This window comes from Pagrus major, chromosome 7, assembly GCF_040436345.1.
Source record: "Pagrus major chromosome 7, Pma_NU_1.0".
NCBI classification, from domain to species: Eukaryota; Metazoa; Chordata; class Actinopteri; order Spariformes; family Sparidae; genus Pagrus; species Pagrus major.
The window spans coordinates 7792701-7807443 of NC_133221.1; the positions used below are offsets into that span (position 1 = coordinate 7792701).

At 40.3% G+C, this 14743-nt stretch overlaps 1 protein-coding gene and 1 non-coding gene across 2 annotated transcripts; one reads left to right on the plus strand and one right to left on the minus strand.

Annotated features, from left to right (window-relative positions):
* Positions 1 to 11381: 11381 nt before the first annotated feature.
* Positions 11382 to 13895, minus strand: ppdpfa (pancreatic progenitor cell differentiation and proliferation factor a). The gene is made up of 5 exons (XM_073469802.1): positions 13755 to 13895; positions 12304 to 12408; positions 12102 to 12179; positions 11902 to 11995; positions 11382 to 11821 (listed from the first exon to the last, which is right to left on the minus strand). The coding sequence occupies exons 2-5, from the start codon at positions 12356 to 12358 to the stop codon at positions 11689 to 11691; spliced, it is 360 nt and encodes a 119-aa protein (XP_073325903.1). The 5' UTR covers positions 12359 to 12408; positions 13755 to 13895; the 3' UTR covers positions 11382 to 11688.
* A 431-nt stretch (positions 13896 to 14326) lies between these two features.
* On the plus strand, positions 14327 to 14398 carry trnae-cuc (transfer RNA glutamic acid (anticodon CUC)). Its single transcript has one exon. It is a non-coding gene; the product is annotated as a tRNA-Glu (tRNA).
* The last annotated feature ends 345 nt before the right edge of the window (positions 14399 to 14743 follow it).

Sequence of the window (14743 nt, forward strand, 5' to 3'; positions counted from 1 at the left end):
TTTAACTTTAAGGTGATTTTGTGAAGGAATTGTTCTGTGAGTATTTTTTGAGTTGAAAAGGGCACAACGAGCTCACATGCACCTGTTAGGCTTTACCGGATGCAGCGTGAGTGTGTGCGGGTTGCTCAGACAAAAACAAACTCCGTCCGTCAGTCCGTCCGTCCGTCCGTCCGTCCGTCCGTCCGTATCGTCCCCTCTGACCTCAGTGGCGTCGAAACCCTCTCTCCCTCATCTCCACTCATTGTCTGAAAACACACTGTTTGAAAAGAAGCAAGAGACAATCTTTGAAAAAGATGTAATCACATCACAGTTTACTCTCCCAGCTTTCTGCTATGGTGTGTGTGTGTGTACGGTGTGTGTGTGTATGTGTTTGTGCGTGTGTGTGTGTGTGTGTGGTTCTGAGGGCACACCAGAGTACTCAAAGCAGATCTAGAGCACAGTCTCACAACAGACACTTTTAATGGTGAGTCACTCGGCACAAAAACAGTTGTGTAAGTGTGTGTATGTGGTGTCTTTTTTATTTTTTTTTTATTTTGTTGACGTAAGTGTTATTGTATTGTTGATTTTCTGTTTGTGTATAAGTGGAGTGACCCAGTTTGTACAGCATCAATCTGTGAAGATTTAATTCAGTCGGCTGAAACATTCCAAACAAGGACAATGACTCTTCAAGCAGCCGAAAGCGGCTCGCACCTTATTGATTTGTCAAAGTTTAGAGAGATATATTTCTGTATTTATCACAAATCTATCAGTTATTTATCACAAATCACCACCACAGGGCGGTTTAGAGTTGGATTCACATACTAAATGAACCATTTTTACATTTTATTACCATGTCATGATTGGGCTGCGTTACATTTACATTTTAAATTTATCTATTGCAAGTTTGGAAGCACTTTATAGCTCAGGATTAAGGTAACGTAACACAGTGATTTGAGTGTGTCTTTACCTCATTTGGAATATCAGCTTCAGTTCAAACACATTGAGAACTGATCGTAACAAAGGACAGTCTGACGCGACTCAAGCAGAAAGCAGCTGTCGATCTGCTTTATTGATGACTATAAAGAAAAAAAGCTGACAGCTACTTTTTGAAAAGCTTATCGGAGCTCGGTTTGAACTCATCGGTCTGAATGGTCCGTGTCAGGAGTGTTTCAGAAAGGAGGCGTTACTGTGAAGTGACACGAACCAGGACAAATCTGTTTCATAAAGCTGGTTTGGAGCTAACGTGAGCGGTCGAATTCGTGCCCGGAGACATCAAGTATCGAAATTGATATGTTGCGACAGAAGTGCCATGTTCGCAGCCACAAACAATACAATAAGGAGGCTAAAATATTACAGCAAAACATCAGAACATCGTTACAATAAATAAACGTAAAAGAGCCGTTTGCTGCATGTTGCAGAGCAGACGGAGCTCAGACTCTGAAATTAAAGCAACATTATGTAGTAATTCCCAATTTCTGCAATTTGGAACAACACAAGCCAGCTAAAATCACTTTATATTCGGATCAGTCCAGCTCAGCGTCTGTCTCCCGCCTTTTATTTAGCCAGTCCGACACCCTTATCTCTCGCCCGGTCACAGTCCCGTTTTCTCCTCTTAGTTTCCTCCTTCAACGACTCGTTCGGCCTCTTCACCTCAGTCGAGGTTGTGGCTGCTGAGCCCGGTTTCGTGCCTGAAAACCTCGTCCTCCCAGTGGTCTAAAGCTCCTCTGATAGCGATGCAAACACCAACAGTCCGCGGCCGTGCTCCGAGCAGCGTCTGCTAGCCGAGCTAACTTGTAGCTACAGTACGCAGCAGTTACATGCTGCTTTCGGGAAACTGCGTAAATCACGGAGTCGAGGCAGAGGGAAAAACCAGAAAACATTATCTCCATAAAATATGATCCAGTTTCACCAAAATCGGTGATAGTTGACAATCACAAAGGCGGGAGACACAGACAAAGGGAGGAAATGAAAAGCAAAACATGACATACGAGGTGTTGGTGTTGCAGCGTTCTCCTAAACAACTGAAGTGAAGGGGACTTGTTTTAAAACCTTAAAAAAAACAACTAACCTGACCAGCTAACCAAGTTAGTCTCACTGGATGAATTTTCATTGGTAGCCTTATTAAAACCTCCTTTATGAAACAGACGTCCCTGACTTACTGAAAGAAGCCTGGTTCGCTTCACGAAACACTCCTGCGGGCTCAGACAGACGTAATCGTAGATGTACGCGGGACCTCGCACATGTCTTCCTCGTCTCCTCCAAACTGCTCTTGTGTTACTGTAGCCATAGCAGATCCTCGACACTTCACGTCTAACTCAGTGATGTCACATTGATCTCATTCTCGCCACCGAAAACATTTAGCTTGCAGATGATGAACTGTCTTAAGTCTACGCTGAGCAACATTTTAGCTGTGTGCTGGAGTTACTGTGATCAACGACAACCAACGTGTTGTCATGTTGTTGTTTTTGTTTTCGTTTTTTCTAATAATGCCCAATGGATTTTTCTCTTTGTATTGACTGGACAATGTAATCTATTGGTGTTGATTAAAATGCCCTGGTAGCTTGTGGATTGCTAAAGTGGTCAGATAAATGTACTGTATAGCTGTACAAAGAGTGATAAAAGATGTTTTAAACCTTTCTTTTTTCTGTGGGTACAGCACTGTTAAAAAAAAAATCAAAGTGGTTTTAGCCCTTGCCTGTTTTAACTTATCATTTGGTGGTGGTCTGTATTACTTCTATTGTTATTTATATTATTTCAATTGTTGCCTCTCCTGCACTGATAAGAGACTGTAGCTCTGTGCAGGGGGTTGTACTGTAAACCTGTGTGAAGCTTTGTATTTTCCCCTCTGGTTTTTGGACTCAGTGAAAGTGTGATGTTTACATGTACAGTTTTTCAGAATACTTTTGCGTTTTATTCAGGCTATGTTTCGTTCTCTCCTCACCCGAACCCCGAATCTGTGTACATTTTGCCCAGATATTTTCCTTTTTTTTCTCGTTGTTTCATTGCATCAAGTGCAGATGTGACCTCTTTGACTACTCGGTCACATGGTCAGAGTGTGCCGTGACAACTGGTTGTGGTCGGCTCGGTGTTGTGGTGGCTTCCAGCATTTTTAAAAGGTAATCTTAAGTAAAAAGGGAGCTTCACAACTGCTCAAAGTGGACCAGCGAAGATTTATTAAGGATCAAGACGACTTTAATCAGCTGTTTTAGAATACTATTGTGGCCTAAATGGAGATTGGTGGGGCGGAGGTACATTTATTATACTACATTAAGTGCTCAGAATCTTTTAACATCCCGGCTTTATCGTCAGGGAAAAACTCCTTGTCCTTAACCCGACTGGTACCCTGAAAGGTACACTTTGACCTGTTGTAATATCTCCTCGGTGACATAAAAGCCATTCCCCTCTCCTGGCCTTTAAAGGGGAACCCATAAACCTCAGGAAATACTGAATCTCCGAGTTTAGTTTTTATCCACTGATTTCTTCTGAAATGAGATTTAACTCTCTAACGAAAACCATTAACATTTATATGAGATGTCTATTGTTTTGTACATTTATCATTGTGATTTAAAAGTGGAGCTTTTTCCAGTACCTGTGACTTAATATTTTGATTTTTTTGGAGTGTTTATAGGTATGGATATTTATTATTATATGTGAAACTACAAAAAGACTAAAAGAAAAGGTTGAACCTGTTTCATTTGTATGTTTCATGCAAAACTGTCCAGGTGAGATTCTCTCTGCCTCTTACATATCACTTAATGAGGGAGCTGTGTTTGTTTGGAAATAGCGCTTTTTCAGTGTTGCATCAACGCTATGAAAAAAAAAATAACAAAACAAAAAAAAAACACCAGTGGTTTACCAACAGCAGAGTGTCAAGGCTCTCCTCTTCTCCTGAGATGTCAGTAATTGAATAAAATAGTGCGATGAGCTATCTAACTCAGACCTCCCTTGTGGTTTCCTTTTATTCTTTTTTTATTTCATTTCTGCAAACATCAAACACACAACACACACAGGTGGTTCAACATGGATTATTTTCGAGAGTGAAGTTATTTTTCCACAAGAGGGCAGCAGAGTTAAAGAAAGCAGTGATATACTTGAGGCGCTGAGGGGACTGCAGCACACCCTGAAACAAAATACCATTATATTGTATCCCGTCCCTGCTTAAATGCAGATGAACACTCACATCGCTGGGACAAAGGGACACTGTATTTTTAACAGGGAGAAATAACTTGATGTATAACATAAGCCGAATGTACAAGAAGGCCCAAATAATGAAGAATTTGTCAAAGACAGCGTCTCACAAAGTTTACAAAGTTTCTCCAAACTCAACAACTCATCAAATTGAGCGATTTTATAAGGGAGTCTGGGGAATATTTCTGCTGTTGTTGACTGTAATTGCTGTTTCTGCTTTGACCTATAGTTTGCTGTAGTGCAAAATGTCACCATATTGTTGTGAATTGTTGGTGATTACTATTAGATATAAATGATCCTGACCGTTCAAATCAATACAAAAAACATGAACTCCATTTACAAAGTCATTTTATAGACTGACCCCCTCAGCACCCCCAACTGTGACAGGCATCTGTGTCCCTGGAAATACTGAAGGTAAAGATATGGTACAGAGATCAGAGACACTGAAAACCACTACAATACTCTCCTCGGTATTTGAATAATAAAGACCGTTAATTAGACTTATTAGATATAGACTGAAGACAGCAAAGCTTTTGAGATATTTGTTGGAGGCATTTGTGAAACTGTGAAAACAATATTATACAACAAATTCAGTTCTAGTGATTACAAATTATTCACAAGAGCTGGACTAAAGCTTGTTTGTTAATTGAATCAGTACATGCACTGCTTTGCTTTGTGCTGGTATGATGTATACCGTGATCACCGTCTTAGTTTTACAGGCAATTATATGTTAATTAACACAAAGAACAGCTGTGGCTGAAGTACGGGTCATTAATTTTGCAGGCTTTTAGTCATAAACCAAACCATTTTGACCTCATGGTGGGGCTAGAGGAGAACATGAGGATCACTGAAGTTTGGCTATCATAATTTAGGACTTGAATGTCTGAACCCATTTTGCAATCCAGCCAGTGGTTGTGGAGACATTTCACCCAAAAACCATAAATGTCATCCTGATGGTGGTGATCACTGAAGTCAGAGGGATTCACAGAAAGCACAAATGTTTAAAATTTCACTGAAATCCAGTTTATAGTCTAATTATTTCAGACTTGAGCGACTGAACAACCCCACACCTGTGATGATAACAAAGGTTCTGAGAAGAATGGCCTACTTTTTGTCTTTACTTATTTAAATATGTGCCGTGTTTATTGTTTCAGGCTGCTGTTAGCTTCTTTAAAGAGACATTTTCATTAATTAGGTTAACACAAACCATGATACTCAGATTGAACCTGCGCTTCTGACGCCCCCCCTAATATTTTTAGTCCAGTCGTCTTGTCCCGTGCAGTGTGGCCTAAATTGAATTAGCTCATGATTTCAGAGTGGAAGTGGAGCAGTGATGACGTCAAGTATTTTGGTGGTGCTGATGTAGGTCTGGGAACTTTTACAGCTGGCTTCTCGTGTGAAAGTGGACGCTGTGTTCTGTTGGAGCAAGGTCAATATTTTCCAAATAGTGAAAACACGACAACAACAATGTCACCTCATTTAAAAAAAAGTTATAGTTAAAATGATGCTTGAAACGTAATGAAAATACAGATCATTGTCATTTCTAATCACCGACTGTAAAAATAGTAAAATTCCTGTGCTGAAAATGTTACTTAAGTAAAAATATGGATAATTACCTTCATGTACTGTTAGATTATTGTTACTGATGCCCTACAGTTAATGCATAATAGTGCTATTGTTTGATGTAATGGTGGATCGTATTTTATAAAATCATGATAAAAAGTATTGAGAGACATTTTTAGATACCTTATTTGAGTAAAGCAGTAATCCCACAATGTAAAAATACTCAACTACAATTAAAAGTCCTGCAATCAAAATGTTACAAGTAGAAGTACAGAAGTAATACCTGCAAAATGTACTTAAATTATCAAAAGTCAAATCACTCTTCTCTTTAATAAGCTTCAACTTTCAAAGATCAGGAGGGATAATATTAACAGAAGTCACAGCAGCACAATATTTGCAAGAACATCACCTTGAAAGGTGAAAGTCTGAAGCCTATTTTGACATCAGATTTGTTTGTTGTTATTTTTCTAAAAGTCCCCAACTTGCTCCACACAAGAAACACAAATAAATAACTGTGGCCTGTGTCGCTAGAAACCAATCATGGTGGGACAGCGTGCAACTGTGTTGACATTGAACGTCCCTCAGTGACACGTGGACTCACACAAGCTCTGTGGTTCACGTTCTCCGCTCATGCTGCTGATCAAATAAAGATCTAAAACTGGATGTCACCCGATCCCCTGCAGTCTGAGCACCCTTACTACCTCAAAAGACAAATAACATTATACAACAACTTCTGCTAAATACTGAGAATTAGATGTACCAGTTCTCTCCTCTTATCTGTGCAGTTTGGACATTTTCTGAGAGTCAGGGGGTTGAACTCTTTGACAGCACTGAGTCATGGGCCAGACACCTTCGCCCCAGATTCCCTATTTACCGTGCTGAAGCGCTCTGTCACAGCATGCCAACACTTTCCATTGAATATGAGGAGCAGATGACAGCAGATCAGGGTTTAAATTAAGACTCTGACCCAAGAGGAGAGTTTCATTGAGCATCACAAAGACATGTGGTGCAAGGTAGATTTATATTCAAATCACACTGTGAAGACAAATCCTCCATAAAACTCTTATCCAACACATATTTTTCTCTGAGGGTGGACAGCAAACAAACAAACTGGAGCTTACTCAGTTGAGCAAACAATTAACTGAAGCTGCGACTAAAGATTACTCACAAGTAGTTGAGTCATTGTTTGGTCTATATAACGTCAGAGATACCCACTGCGTAGTTCCTTAGTGTCCTCAGACATCTTGTTTTGTCTTAACAACAGTAAACACACAAATACATTCAGTTCACAATCATATATGACAAAAAAAAACTGAATAAAAACATCACAAATCAGAAGCAGGAACCAAAAATTCTTTGATATTTATGTAGAAAAACTATTAAGGTGAGTGCAGCACTAAAAAAAAGTGTTGTAGAAGTTAAAAAATCAGGTGCTCTTCAAGGATGAAGACAGTTCAATACAGATTAAAGCAGCAATAAACAGTGACAGTCCAGTTTACTTGTAATGAAAGTCCATTGTTTAAAAATCCTTTATTCATGAGTGCATACCCCTACATTTTTATACTACAAAGAGTCTCCATCATGGCGAGTTCTTTCACATTTATATTTGAAAAATTACCAAAACAATTATTGGATTATCAAATTAGTAGCTAAACAATTAATTTCGTTTTAATCAACTAATCATTTCAGCTTCACAACAACAACCTTCATTAAGACCGTTCATGGAGAATCCAGAATCTTCCGGCTGAACACCGTAGTAGCCTGGACGTCTACCAGAAATACAAATATGTCCTATTTGGCTCGAACACTGTGATAATCTTTTTACCAGGTCACTTTTTACTCTTGCCCAGGATCAGCTGGACATGTGGACAGAGTCTCACACACACATCGGTTATTTGAATCATCGGAAACCAGATTCTAGGAAGCAGCTGCTCTGTCTTTCTCGCTGTGCAGTTCACGGCCTGCAGACAGGAATGGAAAGACCATTAAATGCCCTCCTGCCACCTTTGTGTGTGTGTTTCTATTCAAATGCACCAGGTTTTCAAAAACATGCCATAAATCCCTTGTGAAATCCATCTATTATGAAAGTTTTCATATAATTTAGCATCATTTCCTTTCATTTTGGATCTTTGAAATATTCTAATTTGATGCCATGGGGTACTGCTAGAGTTAGGGTAGGGTAGAGAGATCAATAAATGCACTGGTTCTCTGAATGGACCTTTCTGGGAAATCAATATGCAGCAAAAATTTTGCAATGTGCACACTGGCAACTAAGAATAGACCAAACAAAGTCCACTTACAGTCCATTTCTGCTGCAAGATAATTGTTCTGTTCAAACAGGGAAGTCAAACATCTCCGGTGCTGTATGTGGAGCATTTGGAGCAACATACTGGGACAAACATTTTGACATTTAAGGACCAAAGACATGATTCATGTCAACCACCTCACTTTAAAACCTACCCACCATACAAAGCTGTCCTATTCCTGGCAGCATATCAGAGAGGCACTTGGGTCTAAAATTGTCCCGTAATCCGGGCCAAGTGCAAACGCTCGTGTGCCAGTGAGGCGACGTGGGAATCTCCCATCATGCACCGTCATCATGTCTTTTTTTTATATTCAAGAGGGCAGTCCAGGTTAGTCTGTGCAAAGTTTGCAGGTGGAGGTGAAGGGCAAATCCCCCGAATATGAATATGAAAACAACACAGTTGCAGCGATCCACAAAGCACTAGATGTAGAGAAAAAATCAAACAAAGACATTAGAGCAGACAGGTCTAATGGTGAAGAAGCAGGATTTATACAGCTGAACTACAACATTGTGCAAAAACTTGACAAGTTAGTTTTATTTGTGATGTCAGACATGAGGATTTGCTTCAGGAGTCTACAAAATAGGGTGTTTAGTGAGAGAACCAGGCATCGAAAGGCTGAAATACAATAGAAAGAGATTCTTTGAGCAACTGCAGGGAAGGATTTTCAACAGTAACTGCTCAAACTCGACCTCCTCAACTTGATTTTAGTGCAGCTTAACCGCTGATTGTTTTAGAAAGGTTTAAATGTTACAGTTTCAGAGGACTAATGCTCTTTACATTGACCTTTATTTGACCGATAGGAAACAGAGTGTCTTTAAAATGGAGTATGTAGTATCTAGAAAATGAATTGAACAGAGAACTGCAGTGTGGTGGAATGGGTAACCATCAATGATCTACACTTACAATGTAGACAGTATGTAGGTCAACACATCAGTTAGAGGAAGAGGTGAAACTAAAAGGATAAGTTCACCCGAAAATGAAAATTCAGTTGTTATCTACTCCTACCCTTGCCACAGGAAGGTCGCGTGACGTTTCGTAGTCCACAAAACGTATCTGGAGCTTCACAGCAAAACAAAGTTGCAGCATTCTCCTAAACTTGTTGGACTTGTTTTAAAACACTGTTTTGGAGAGTGCTGCTAGACTGTTTTGTTGTGAAGCTCCAGAAATGTTTTGTGGCCGACAAAACTTCACCCTGGCTTTCAATCTTCATGGGGCCGAGTGAATGACTTTTCATTTTTGCATGAACTAGTCCTTTAAATGCTGGAAAAAAGGTATTATTATCCTGATTCCAGATTCTGCCCAGGCGTGTGGCGACATGAGGCGAGAAGACACGTCTGCATTGACAGCATAACAACATGTCACTCAGGACAAGTTTCAGGGAAGCCTTTGCTGCATGCATTCATGCCCTCTATGCATGGGGCCGAGTGACTCACTTTTCATTTTTGCATGAACTAGTCCTTTAAATGCTGTCTCCTGGCAGCATTTGAACAGACTGAATCGTTTACAACAATGTGCTGTGAGCACAAACCATCCAGTGTAATAATAAGATTTGACAGCAGCAGGTGGACTGCTTTATTTTTATGCCATGCAGTTATTATGGAAAGATGTGTGGTGAAGTCTGCAGTGAGAGCTGGTAACTGACCCGTGATCTGCTAACATGGTCTGCTGGTTCCTAGATAATTTATTCAATTGTAGAAACAAAAATATAAACACAACATACGTGTTTAAGTGCACTTGTTCAGTAAAAATCATATTAAATTGTCCTGACCTTTACTTTTCCAGAAGCTGTTGGACCACATTGAAGCTCAGGTGAGGCATTATGTAAACGGCATTAACAACTAAATTAATCGCGGCTAATCATATCAAAGCTAAACAGATTAGGTGGGTTCGGTAAGTAGGCTGCTTGTGTTCCCTCGCAGGGTTATAAAACAGCTGCTCTGCTGTGTGGATCACCTGGGAAAGAGACAATAGTACTGGAGATTTGAGGTTAGATAATGTCACAAATTGCACATACCTCCACCAACACCCAACAGTCCACTTTATTTCAATCAAGCCTAGTTCAATAACTCTATATAGTTTTGTGTCTCTCTAGACTTTAAACCACTCATAACTGCCTAACTTTATCTCTAAACTTTATTTAAGCTCATCAAATCAAAGATTTACATTAAATTGCACTCACTTAAGACACCTAAATACACCAGATTTTTTCAGATCCATGGCTTATTCCTTGGAAAAACAACAAAAATGTTGAAAAATGTGACAAAATATTCCTGGACCAGTCCCTTTATCCGGATCCGCACCAAAAGTTAACGGGTTCTATTCTGGGCCAAGACCAAACCTCCATCCAAGTTTCATGGAAATCCATTTAGAGAAAACAAACAAGAAAACAAACTAGAGTGGCACATAAACTCACTCATAGATACCAGCCACCTAAAAACCCCTGATTCTTTCTATCAAGAACCATTCATTATTCCTCGAGAAATAAATCAATAATAAATAAAAATGCTCTATCTGGCAATGTTAAAGAAAATGAGAAAACATTCCTGGATTTGTCTCTCAAAGTTACTGGGATCTATTCTGGGCTGAGACCCATCCTCCATACAAGTTTCCTGGAAATCCATTTAGCAGTTTTTGTGTAATCCTGCTGACAAACCAACAAACAGACTCGGGTGAAAACATAACTTCCTTGGCGGCGGTAATAAGGGTCTGTTTCTTTTGGCAAACCAGTCTCTCAACTCCACCAGTTGAACACATTAAAGTGTGTTTACAGTGTTTACAGGTGTTGGGGAGTACAACTTCAAAAAGTAGTACAAAGTTCATTGTGGCTCCAGAGGAAGCTGCTTGTAATCTGATAAATTGCCTCTACAGATGTCACTCAGTGGCTAAATTGCATTGTGGGTAATATAGGTACCAGATTTTGAGTATGTGGAGATATCTCTGGTTCTGTGGTGTTGATTTTAATAATTTGTTTTTAAACTGTTCATACTGAGTCCAGCAGTCTTATAGGAGTGCAATGCTAGTGGATCAGTGGATGGCTTTTCAAAACCTGGTGCCTATATTACCCACAATGCAACTGGCCAATTTATCAGATTACTTCCTCTGGAGCCACAAAAGGCTCTATACTCCTTTTTTCACATGCTCAGTTGTACTCCTCGAGACCTGTAAACACACACTTTAAGGTGTAAAATTGGTGGAGTTACCCTTTAAGGTTCACCTGAAGACAACACTCCTCAAGATTTGATGTTTATAAAAACACCAAACGGATAATGTCACAGTTTATTTTCCCAAATAATGATGTTATGTTCCGTTTACTCTCTTGAGGCATGTACAGTAAATAAAACACAATAACGGTGCTGATGCAAGCTTTTTATTATTATTATCATTTATTATTATTAACAGTGTAAAGTCACAAGAAGAACAAAATGAAAAAACTTTTTACATATTTTTTTGAACTTTTGGTCATAATAAAAAGATACTATACATGGGCAAATATGAAAAGCAAACTTAAACTTCTAAAGCTAACGAACACCATCGTCATCACCCCCATCATCTCCAACTCCATCTGCATGAGACGGGTGGCAAGCTGAGGGTGAGGGAGGTGCGAGGGGCAGGTGGGCAGGAAGGAAGGTGAGGCGCTGGCAGGGAATGGAGCCTAGGAGAGAGTTGGTGGAGGATGTGATGGTTCAGACTTCCCGCTTTCACTGCTTTCACTGACTTGTCTTTTCAAAACCATCTCCCTGGCGATGCAGGTCACCTGACCGTTGGCCACTGTGTAGGTTCCGTTTCTGCAACACAAAGAAACATGAGTTTTAAAGGGCAACTGCACCTGATTAACTTCATCGAGGCCATCTTTATATGTGCTCACTTTTGATTTTCGGATCCATTCTGCATGCCGGGCTGGAGCGGTTTTGCAAAGAAAAATGAAGTCCACCAGTGGCCAGAATCTTGCCTGGGAAGTCCTGCGAAGAACAGCATGGATGTTAGACAGAAACTTGATTTGATGCAAGGACACTTCATTCTCTTAGGTTGAAAAGATATAAAAAATAAATGAAACCTTATTCATACCTGGGTGGTGTGGAATGACCTCTCCTACGTACTCCGCACTGCCACAGGAGCTGTTGCTGGAGGCGGACCCGAGACGCCCTGGAATAAAGAAATAGACATTTTAGTGATAACACCAGAAAAATACTGGGAGAAGTCATCTTCTATTTTTGCCTTTCACTGAAATGACTACAATGTAAATGCACGTAGGCCACGTCCGACTCACTTCTGTAGTAATCATGGGTGGCGATGAGGGAGCCACTTGATGGAATTGCTGCCATTTTCTCCGACCTTAGGTGGAAAAACCGCTCAAAAGATGGAAAATGGTAATCTGGAGGAGAGACAAGCAAAAAAGGTATTATTATCCTGGTAATAATATGGCAGAATGGATCCTGTTTTTTTTATTTCCTTCCATTTTAACTTATTTTATCTCTTGCTTTTTGTGTAGGCAGGCCAGGCGTGTGGAGGCATGAAGCGAGAAGACACATCTGCATTGACAGCATAACAACATGTCACTCAGGACAAGTTTCAGGGAAGCTTTTGCTGCATGCATTCGTGCCCTCTATGCTACATTCCTGTCCGCAGGCCTTCACCGGAGAGCGATAAAAAAGCATATGCAGCTGCTTCTTCCTAGAGTCTGGTTTCCCATAACTCAAATAACCAGAGTGTGTGGGAGAGTATACTGGCCACGAGTCCAGCTGAACTCAGACGGCTTGTGCACGAGCCGACTGCATGAACAGAGAAGTGACCTGGCAGAACACGACTCGAGTGTTTGGTCCATATCCAAGGTGCTACTTTGTCCAGCCAGGAAATTATAGACGGGATGGCTGTGCCCGAATTTCTCATTGGTAAAAAATAAACTGAACCTTTTACAGGAATGTGTTTGCAATGTGTTAAATATCAGAAATGATGCAAAAACAATTATGTTGTTTGTCTTTTTGACTCTTAAAAGTAGAAGATGTTTATCAGCCTGGAGCCTTGGAACCAGCTGAAGGCTGTAGAGCTTAACTCCAGGTGAGCAGCAGATGGCTTTGGGGATTTCAAGAAGCAGACAAATAGGCTACAGTCTAGATAAACAAGGCAGCTGACGCGTAAGAACAGCACTTGTACAATGTTCAGAAGCAAGGTTGCACGTGGTGTAAACGAGTTCAACAAGTTTTGTTTTTTTTTTTCTTTTAAAAAGGAACACTATGTTATTTTGGAGAAAGAAACGGTAATCATCACTTTAAACAAACTCTCAAACAAAACAGTTTCAAACGAACTGAATTAAAAAAATTACATGATATTGCAATTTATATGTGGCGGACCCTGCCACCTTTCTAGCTTCAAACAGTGTTCTAGGTTAGGGTTAGGGTTATTATTTTCCTCTGAGTTTGTTTTATTACCTTGTTAATATTGTAAATATAACAATTCTGAGTTTGAATTTCTTCTCCAACACAACACAGTGCCCCTTTAAAAAGTTGGAATAAGAGAATTTGGACTTTTATTAATTTCTTTTTTAATCACCCAAACTGATAAATCAATTATCAAGATAATTGCCGAGTACTTTTAAAGTTAGAGTTGATGAATCTGCTCCAAGAGAGAAAAACACCACTGTTGTTGTATAAATGTTGACGGACACCAACTTTTCCCCAAAATGTAACTTTTTAATGTTAAAATTAAATTATTTCGACCTACCTTGGAGATCAGGATGCGGTTGCAAGGCTCGGATGGCTTGAAGCAGAAGAGGTCCTAGTTGTTACAATGGCCCATTTGTGGATGAAGTGTTTGTTCTGACCCAGTCGGTCAACTCGCTGTTGCTGCTGCTGATGTCACTGTCCCGACTGAGGGAGGACGACCGCCTTTTATAGGGTCTAGCCCCGGCGCGTGCTTTCCGCGGCACGGGGCGGGGCCTGCGGTGGCTCGAGGGGACGGAACGTGCTGCTGGAACTCAGTGACACCTGAGAGGCTTTGGGGAGGCTTTAGGTAACCCGCTGAGGGACACACTCCTCACACACACACTCCTCACACACCTCACCTCCAGACAGATAACAGTAGATAGCAGCTGTTTTACGGCCGTGAACGTTATCGTGTTGTTTTTCTTCGCGACGCCGGCCGCGGTGACGTCAGGTGACGTGAGCTAACTTGGAAGTCAATCCGTGAATTAGCCACCTGTTTTAGCGAAGGGAGGTCTTAACTTTAACTCATAACTCTATCAAGGGTTACCTTCCCCAACTTGAAATATTATGACAACCATCACCTCGCAGCCTTCCCTGGTGGTCTAGTGGTTAGGATTCGGCGCTCTCACCGCCGCGGCCCGGGTTCGATTCCCGGTCAGGGAACGACATGTTTTTCTTGCTTGACGTTGTTGATTACTTAAAATTGGCGTCAGGATTACAGAGGACGTACAGATAAACTTAAAATATTCCTTGGGTAAAAGTGACAGACTCCTATATGAGTACAACTCAAACAGAAGTATCTGATATTGACTATTCCTAACTATGAAAAGTAAATTATACATATATTTATGTATCCGTATAGTGTGTATAATATGGGTCGATAATTACTGGATCTGATGATCAGCATTTTTTGATCATCAGAATAGGCCCTAAGTGTTTTTGTTTAATTATTATTATCATTATTTTTTTTTTATCCAAATCCCAATAAAATGATTTAAACATGTGCTA